A 9,995-nucleotide genomic window follows, 5' to 3' on the forward strand; every position below is an offset into this window, starting at 1 on the left:
GACAGAGTGTGAGCAGGGGAGGGGTAGCAAGACAGGGAGACACAGAATCTGAAACAAGGCTCCAAGCTCTGAGCTGTTAGCACAGAGCCTGACGCAGGACTCAAACTCACAGACCATGAGATCTTGATCCGAGCTGAAATTGGATGCTTAACCAACTGAGCCACCTATGCAAAATGGTTAGGGTAATTCTTTAATATGAAAGGAAACCTAAGAGGGCTACATTTAATCATTTTTGTATAAGATTGTGTTAGGAACTATTTACTATTGTTAATGTCCCACAATACTACATGTTAACAGTATTCCCACATTGTAGTAGAAGTTTGAGGCTGAATTAGGGAAATGGAGGCTAGATCTAGCCACATTAACTCTTCAGAATTCATGTAAAAAAATCATAGTTGTGAAATTACATCATAAATGAAAAAAGAACACAGAAATTAAAAGTCTAAAGCAATTGATTACAATTTAACTTTTATCTTACATCAAGGATTTGTAGCAGCTCAGTTTGACAGGTCTCAGATGCGATCTGCTTTAGACAATATTCACAACAGATTGATGGTCCCATAATTACTTAATTTCTGCAACAAGGATAAGATGGAGTTCTTTTTTCATCTTTGCCTAAAATGTTAAGAGATGATTTATGATGGGAAGCAGTCAACTGGCTGAATCCACTTTCATGTGTGAGAGCCATGGTTACTAGCTGCATATGGCTTTGGGTGGGTCACTTCAGCTCTCTAAGATTATTTCATTATCTGTCAGGTGGTATCAACAAGAGTGCATATCTCATAGAATTGTTGTGTGGATTACGTGAAGCAATGCCTATAAAACTTTTAACACAGTGTCTGGTATATACCAGGTACTCAACAAATACTAGCCATTAACATTTGCTGGGATTTGAGCATATTTGCTCACACCTTGGAGGTGTTTGAGGAATAAACACATAATTAAGTCAAAATATTCATTAAATATTATTATTATGATAATCACCTGGATTGGAGAAGTCAGTTTGGATAAATTATATCATTTAGGTTTTCTAATTCTTTTCTCTCAAGTTAGAGCTTCAGATCGCACATCAAAGCAGAGATAGTCACATACAAATCACATACACTTACCCAAATTCACTGCTTCTAATCCACTGAGTTCTATGGAAAATACACAAAGAGAGGAATTTCTGACCTACCTTCAGAAAGTAGGCCTAACCCAAATGTTCCTATCTTATGGTCAGAGTTGCAGAGAACATACCCACCCTGTGGATGGTCCTTTAAAATTTAGTTGGGCATGCTTTTTGGCTCTTTCTCCCCTGACAATAGAAACAACCTGAAGAGTTATTCCTCCCTTGGAGAAGAGTGAGTAAGGAGATAGAGAGGAAGACAGAAGCTACTTTTCCCAATGTTGACAAAATGGTGAAGTCCTGCTTTACAGGAAAAATAGAAAGCTAGAATGAGAAAAGATTTATCTTGTAGCATCTACACATTCTGGGTCTCTTAACCCTTTGGACTTAACAACCAAGTTGTCATTACCCAGGAGCAGAAGTCCTTCTTCCAACTTCATGAGGCAAGGATCCCAGTACAATCACTGTCCCATTAGCCTTCTAGGAGTATGAGCAGATAGTCTAGCTTTTCTTCTTAGAAGCTATCCTGCACCTTGAGCCAAAAACCCACTGCTCATTTTTATTTCCGTACCAAATTAGGCCCAGCTAGCTTATCCAATGGAACTCACCAGAGGTTAAGCAAGGAACCCCATGTGGTGGATCCCTCTCATTTGCCACATATCTGGGGAGAAATTAAGCAGCAAATATTAAATCCCCTTGAGCTTCTTTGTGAATTAAAGCCCAGGATATCAAAGTTCATAATTCTTAGGCCAAATTCCAAAGAAATCAAGGTTTCAGTTTCCTTCCCAAATTCTTATTCTGCTTAGCCTGAGGGGTCTTAATCTTATGCATTTTCAAAGTTTAATTAACATACCCTAAAGTCCCCCTACTTCCCCTTTTATCGAAGAGTCCAAAGAATTATTAGGACACATGCAATTATCATAATACCAACCTCACACTCATAAATTTTAAAAATACAAGAAAATCCTTCAGTTCCATGGTCAGTTTATCTCAAGGAAAATGACTCAGCATAATGCAGGCCTATGTTACTCTCAGAAAGACCAAAGTAGAGACTTAAGGGATATCTTAGGGAAGGAAGGTAGGTAGAGAAAATCATTAATTACAACAGGATTCTGGTCAGTCTGGGGCAGTTGTCCACATCAGACAGAGCCTGTTACCATCAAAAGTTAATAATAATAGAAACAGTGAACCCAAGGTTGGGTGAAAGAATCTGCATGCACTATCCTTGCCTTCAGTGAGAGGCATTTAAAACACACCTGTCTTTTTCAAAAGGTTTAGGGATTTGCAGTGGTGACCTTCTCTGCCTAGGTCTACTTTTAGGTTCTCTACTTTTCCACTTGCATGTTTAAAACCTCTTTAATCATTTTCTTTTTTTCTTCAGTAAGAAGACTCAAGTGAGGTTTTGTTTTGTCTTTGTTTTTTAAATGTTTATTTATTTATTTATTTATTTATTTAGAGAAGGAGTGAGGGAAGGGCAGAGAGGGAAAGGAGAGAGAGAATCACAAGCAGGCTTAATGCTGTCGGCGCAGAACCTGACATGGGGCTCAAATCACAAACTGTGAGATCATGACCTGAGCCAAAATGAAGAGTCAGATACTCTACCAACTTTGTTTTTGTTTTTTAACATTTTGATTAGTTTCTTCAAGTAATCCCTTCTTTTTCTCACTATTTTATGGATCTTATAGTGGTTTTTATTTGTTTGCTTCTTTTTCCCTATGCTTTCTGACCCAAACATTAGTTTTCCTAATATTACCTTCTGTATTATGTACTAGATGTAAAATAAAGGCGTTATGAGCCTGCCAAGAAGATAAGACAAATCTTAGCTACATTTATGTCCTTGATTTGGATGATCCTCACTGAAGGATGAGTCTTTCCTCATCTGACTACATTCCAAGTTTGGACTGTGTATGCTACTGTCCTGCCTGAATCCCCCTTTATTTGTCTCATCTTTCTTCCAAACTCTACATCTCTATGTTTCTTGATCGTGTTCGCTCAGGGCCCATCTATATTAGTGGACACCTTGAAACTCACCAAATAATGCTTAAAATGTTCTACCTTGATCTTCTCAGAATTTAATTCTTAAGTCTGCCTATATTTTATGCATCTACTTTGAATAGCTGTGTCAGCCTTCAAGAGAATGGCTCCCAACTGATCTCATGAAGAACTATCTGCAATTCATAGAATGCTTCTTAAACATTTCCTGGATCCCAGTACCTTTTCTATGGGGGGAATCACATTGCTCTGTTTCTCTCTGCTCTCCTATCTCTACCTCCTCTGGTCACTCATTCTTATCCAATAATGACTAAAATATCTCCCTTCTTTATAGCCCTATCTTTAAGAGCACTTATCCATTTCTCTTTTGTGTAAGTCCAGTTTGACCTTAAGACTTTATGTTTCCTCTTTAGTAGATTTCTCTCTTCCTAAATTCCTCAATACATCTCTGGTTAGTATTATCTGCAGATAACAGAGCTAAAATCACTTCCTGAACTGTGATTCTTATGTCTAAAACATGCTGAAATTTCTCTCCATCTCAAGTCCTCAAAGTTCTTCTCCATCAACTTGATTTAGTGGAATAAGACTTCCAGGTATACTCTCCCTAGTAAATTTTGGCCTTTGGTGCTATTATGATCTCATTTAATTTTCCTTCCACCTGTCCAAGTGGGAGCTATATTTCTAAAGTAATAGGCTCCCATTTCACTTTCACTGTTCATTAATAAAAGTAAACATTCTTCTGTGGTTGAGCCACAGTTTGAATCCTGAAAACCAAAAGTTATGGACACACACAGTGTACATGATTAACGAATCTACAGAGTCATAGTTATGAGAGGCGGTCTTCCAAACTTCTAGACAAGCCACATATACCCAAGAGGTTAGGCCACCTCAGTTATCTCCTTGGAGCTATGTAATCCCAAACAAAATAACAAGACACAGGGTCTTGTACAGCTGATCTCTTACTACCTATGTTGGTTCTTACACCTGGAATTTAAAATTGAAAGCTAGATCCTCACATATAAATTCCTAAAGAGGAATTTGCTACCTTCACAGTTTAAAGTCTGGGTCTGCAGTTCTGTGTGAAAATCAGCATATACTCCAGTGTCTTGGTATCCTTTCAATACATTAAGAGACAAAAAGACTGGGGTGCCTGGGTGGCTCAGTCGGTTAAGCCTCCAACTTAGGCTCAGGTCATGATCTTGCGGTTCATGAGTTTGAGCCCCACATTGGGCTCTGTGCTGACAGCTCAGAGCCTGGAGCCTCCTTCAGATTCTGCATCTGCCCCTCCCACATTCATGCTTTTTCTTTCTTTGTCTCTCAATAATAAATTAAAATGTTAAAAAAAAAAGAGAGAGAGAGAGAAAGACTATCTTCATGATTATGTAATCAGTGCCAAGGTCAAGCTCTGCTAGTTGTAGGTTAGGGGAACATTGCCCACTGAGACCCCAGAAACTACTCTAGTGAGCTAACCCCAGGATTGTAGCTGCTGAGAGCAACCAATCTCAAAGGCCCACATGGGCAGAACATATTAAAGCTAAGGCCTACCTCCTACCTAGGCTGCCTCAGAACACTTAATATCAAAATACGCTGTTTTTCTCCAGATGCCCTTACAATGTGTATCTTTCTAAATAGCTTAGCTATCCAATTAATAATGTCCCCATCTTCTCCTCTGGAGTTCCTTGAAGGCATTGAGGGATAACTGCAGGAGTTGGAAAGATGAGTTCAAGCTTGTAATCTTATTGGTCTGAATAGACCAATGAACAAACACCACTGGGCTTTCTATTACTTTCTCTCCTAGACTTTGGAGAAACCACTCAAAGGAGATTTGGGGCCTTCAAAACATAATGTACCATTTTATGGCAGGCAGTGTAAAAAAATAAGAAATAAAAAGGCTGAATGCTTATGCCTAGTTCTCTATCCCAAATACAAGTTTCAAATAACTCACCCCTCCTTTCTTAGGGGAGTGGGGGCAAGTACGAAGAAACAGGCAGAAGTTGCTCTTCCAAAAAGGAGAGTCCTACTTCCTTCTACTTTCAAAAGGAAGGAGAGTCCTACTTCATGATAAAGTAGAAAGGATCCAAAAAGGGGAAGAGTTGCTCTTTCTACATTGATGACGATGATGATGATATTTTAGAAATGTTTGACACATTCTATAATATATTATGAAAATCACAATGTAGAAAGATAGGAGAGTTCTTGGGGGAGAATATTTTATAGTTGGGAGATATTCCAATAAAGGAACTCTCTTGTATAAAATTACAGAAATCTATCAGAACACACAAAAGTACCATTTGTTAATTCCTGATGGTATCAAATATTATCAGCCACCAGTTAACCTGGGCTTCTCTACCAGTCTGTCTGATCACCTGCTGTTAGGCAAAGGGATGGAGATCTAGTCAGAAATACTGAGGATTATGGAGTCAGTATCTCTTTTACCTGGGGCCCCAGAAATGACCCATTCACAATGGAGATATTGTGCTACTGTAGAGGGAACCTTAGACCCTCTGTATGACTAAGGGGCAAACAGGGAGAGCCCAGGGGAAGAACTCAGATGCTGACACCCCATGGAATGACTCCATTAGGTTTCAGAGAGTAGGTAGTGGATTGAGAATGGATTTTAAATATGTCTGTTTCAACAAAAGCAGTGATTCTCAGCTTGGAGTGAGTGGTGGTACATTTGGCAATTTCTAAGAATAGGTTCGTCACAACTAGAGGTAGTACTACTGGCATCTAGGAGGCAGAGGCCAAGGATGCTGCTATACATTCTCCAGTCCACAAAACAGCCTCCCAAAATAAAAAATTATTTGGCCTAAACTGTCAGTAGTGCTGAAATTGGAAACCCTGAACTGCAGTTTGAAGAGAACAGGATAGGGAACTGTCAATATTATAAGATTTGGTCCAATTTAACAAACATTTCCTGAACACTTACTTTGTCCCATGCACTGTGCTTGACACTAGGGACTAAAACCATAATCAAGGCACCCCTTAAAGATCTTTAACCTGGGTGACTCAGTCAGTTAAGCATCTGACTCTGGATCTGGGCCCAGGTCATGATCTATCAGAGGTTCATAAGATCCAGCCCTAGGTCAGGCTCTGTGCTGATAGCTTGGAGCCTGCTTGGGATTCTGTCTCTCCCTCTGTCTACCCCTCTCCTGCTCGTGCATGTGCACATGTTCTCTCTCTCTCTCTCTCAAAATAAATAAACAAACTTAAAAAAAATAAAAAACAATACCTCCGTCAGAGAAATGGGCACAAAAAGTCCTGTAATAATATTTGATGACATCTCTTTTAGTCTGAGGTGTGTTCTCTCTACAAGTTCTGAAATTATCCCTATATTTAGCATATCTTGAAGAGAGCAGACTGTGGATCTTTCCTATACGTTTCCTAGAAATGCATGTAACTGCAAGTCTTAAAAAAAAGATTGTGATGATGGTAATTACTTCCCAGGGGAGAAGTTTGGCATATGTACATGCTGAGCTCTTAATTTTTCTGACATCAGGAGGGCTGTTATCTTCTTCCTCTCTAGGTATAGGGCTTTGTGTCATCTCACTAAAATAGTGAAAGAGTTTGTTCTCTTGAAAGTTTAGGGACCATACACCTGTTCCCAGAAAAAGGCTCAGAAGGCTAGAAGTTACCGCAGCCTTATTATGGCTAGTTTACAAAGCCAGTTGGCCTAGACAAAACGATGGAATGGGGAAAATGGCAGAGAACACCAGACTCAATGTTCTCTCTTTCAGATGATAAATCAGTAAACCAATATACTATTTTGAGTCACATGCAAATCAAATAAAATATTAAACTCTTTCCCATGTTTGTTTACTCAGCTGGACAGACTTGAGGAAAAACAGAAAGAAACCTACCGGCGCATGCTAGAGCAGCTGCTGCTGGCAGAGAAGTGTCACAGGCGCACCGTGTACGAGTTAGAGAGTGAGAAGCACAAACACACCGACTACATGAACAAGAGCGACGACTTCACCAACCTGCTGGAGCAGGAGCGGGAGAGGTAATGAGCGCCTCACTGAGATGGCCCAGTCCTTCCATCTCAGTGCCTCCTGTCTGGGGTCATGCTCCAATCCAGTGACACCACAGACAGGAGCCCGGTGGTTCTAACTCTGATTTCTGAGTGGTTGGTGACCTGAATGAGTCCGATTTTTACCTGGAATTGTTCATGTGAATAGATTTGGGGATGCACAGAGGTGGGGCACCAGAATCCCGCTAGCATGTTGAAAGCCATAAAAGCATCAAGCTGGAAACAAACCCCAGGGAGCGTATATTTGATCAGTGAAGCCACCTACATCTGAAAAGCCTCTCTCCTGATTTCCTTCTATAGGAAATAATCTTTTTTTGTTTCCTTTGAGGTTGAAACCTACTTATTCAGGAAGACAAATTATGAAGCTTAGCAACTTAAAGCTGAATCCTATTCATTCTTAATACCACTATAGAAAGTCTTAATATTTGGTTGTGTATAAAGTACTTAATGGCTAGAGCTACCTGCTTTCTAAGGTTTGTGTAACTCTTAAAACTCAGTACATAAAAAAAAAAAAAGAACAAAAACAAAACAAAACAGTAACTCTGCATGTGGAGCATGGGTATCTGTCCTGGCAGGTAGTTTTCTCAGACCAGAGATCACCACATTTGAAGTAGAGACTCCAAATTGAAAAGCTTTGTAATTAACTCTTCTATACTCTCCAGTTTTTTCAGCATCTTCTTTTTAGCTTATTCTCTCCTGTTTCTTTCCTCGGCTGAATGGTTATGTCTGTGAATTCCACACTCTTTGAAACCAGTGACATCCAAGCCTGACGCTTTGAGTTACCAAGCGTGTCTGCTTCTGTGTTTAGGACTTGCAAATTAAGAGCCACTTGGGAACAGCTTTACTAATCCCAGCTTTATTATATACTTAAGTTACAAGAAAGAGATCTGGTTTTCCTAGATTGGTTTGCTTATAAGAAAAAGCTGTCACAGTAAGAGCAAATAAAAGCATGAAACAGTTTTTGTTAAATTTCTAAAAATCATTGGTAATTTTTACTTCTTACTGGACTTGGCACATCCCTTGGGGAAGGAGAAATGGAAGAGAGAACAATGGCTGGAGTATTACGTACTATATTCTCAGTTTACGGTTTCTTTAAGCCTGTCTTCTGCTCCTGGAAGCTACAGTTTATCAGCTTCATGTTTGAACAAACAGATGGTATCATCTGACTTTTTTTTGGATAACCACGTGGTGAGAATAAACTCCACTTCCTGTCTCTGTGAACTTCCCAGCCTCAAGCACAGATCTTGCAAAGTTCTAAAGGCAGTGTAAATTGGGACTCTCTGCAACAGCTGTCTGGTTAGGTGCTCTGTGTTGGAAGGTGGTCAGGTCAAGGAGTAGCAACTTGTTTGATAGTGACTTCTTAAAAGATCTGAAACCAAATAATTTTAAAAAACATCTGTGCGAATGAATTGTTTTCTGATCACACTGTAAATTACGTGATTTAGAACCAGACCCACCAGTCTTTTCTACAATTTCCCACGTAAGCTAATTGCCTGAAGTGGCACCATTTCACTTACAGAGTTGGTTTAAATGAAGCATATGCATGGAGAGACTGTACTTATCCCGGCTGTGTCTTTGTCTTTCTTTTTGTCTTCCTAGTTTTTGTGTTCTGTGAGAGGAATTCAAATAATAACCTTTGAAGAGCTTTATAGTTCACAAAGTACTTTTGTATTTATTATACAATAAGCCTATCCCAGATGTGTTTATTTACTAACTTGTTGATCAACTCTAGAGGAACAATTCCAATCCTCTGTACCCTTCTGGAGATGATTTTACTAAAACAACTACAGCAACCATTTCTCCTGAGCAAAGTGCTGTGTAGAAGTTTTCAAAAATCAAAGTGAAAATTAAAAAAAAACAACAACCTTAAGATGCTTTTGATACTTTGATCAGAGTTACTGGGATATGTCCGCAAACTTCACTAAGAGACCTTTGATGCTCACTTACCTATCAAACAGCCTTAACGTTCTGAAATAGTTATTGTTGACTTAAAGGGTTATACTTTAGTGCTTTATATTTTTTACTGTCAGTGTTTTTCCTTGGATCAATCCCCTGACTGCCCAGGAGTGCACGCCCCACCAGACACCCGTTATGCTGAATTAAACATCCCCACTAGGACCCTGATAACTTAAGCTGGCGTCCCTGAGTGTCTCTGCGATCTGAGGAGTCCACCGTGAGTGGCTTGCCGAGTTCTCGGGGCAGTGAAGCCTATAGGATTTTCTCAAAGGTCAGGCCGGGGGTTCCTGCTGCCCTTTCGAAACTGCCCTGCGAAATCTGCTTTGGGTTAAATCCTCTTTTTGAAGTAAGCGGTCATAATTAGATGTACTGATGGGGGCTGGCAGTTTGCTGACCCCGAGGCTTTCTTTCCCGTGGCCAAGTCGCCCGGGAGCCCCTCCCCACCAGGTCCCGGGATGGCGGCCTGTCCCTCCGGCCTCGGCCAGGGCTTTGGGAGCGCTAGCGGCGGCTGCAGGGGCGCCACGCGGCCGCAGCACCTGCAGGGGAAGCTGGGCGGCAGCTAATAAAGAACCCGCATTGCTGAGCACAAGTGGGAGTCCTCCTGTAAAATGTTCCAAGTCCTTTGTTTCCTTCTTTGTTTTGCATTCCCTTCCCCTTCTCCGGAAAAGTCCCTTTTGTCAGAAAAGAAAAAAAAAGTCAAGAACTTTACTATTTCCCTTTGTTTCTACAGTGAGCAAGAAAAAAGGAAGGAAGAAAGTGAGATAAGCCTAAATGGTTTGCCTGTATAATCTTACCCAGCTTTTCCCAGTGAGTGTGCAACTCTGCAGGAGGTCTCCGCCCCAGACAGTTTTTCCTTTGGTGGTGTGGGGGTGGGGGTTGATGGGAGGGGAGGGGGGGGAGCTAGGGGAC

General features: G+C 40.5%; 1 protein-coding gene across 2 annotated transcripts in view; it reads left to right on the plus strand.

Moving 5' to 3' along the window:
- FILIP1 (filamin A interacting protein 1) overlaps window positions 1–9,995 on the plus strand; it is a 179,420-nt gene that overhangs the window by 118,482 nt on the left and 50,943 nt on the right. For both annotated transcript variants that reach the window (XM_077770239.1, XM_077770234.1), the window contains exon 4: window positions 6,925–7,103. In XM_077770239.1, coding sequence (XP_077626365.1) covers window positions 6,925–7,103 — 179 coding nt within the window. The remainder of the gene's footprint in view (window positions 1–6,924; window positions 7,104–9,995) is intronic.

Source organism: Crocuta crocuta, unplaced genomic scaffold (genome assembly GCF_008692635.1).
Source record: "Crocuta crocuta isolate KB4526 unplaced genomic scaffold, BGI_CrCroc_1.0 scaffold270, whole genome shotgun sequence".
Taxonomy (NCBI): domain Eukaryota; kingdom Metazoa; phylum Chordata; class Mammalia; order Carnivora; family Hyaenidae; genus Crocuta; species Crocuta crocuta.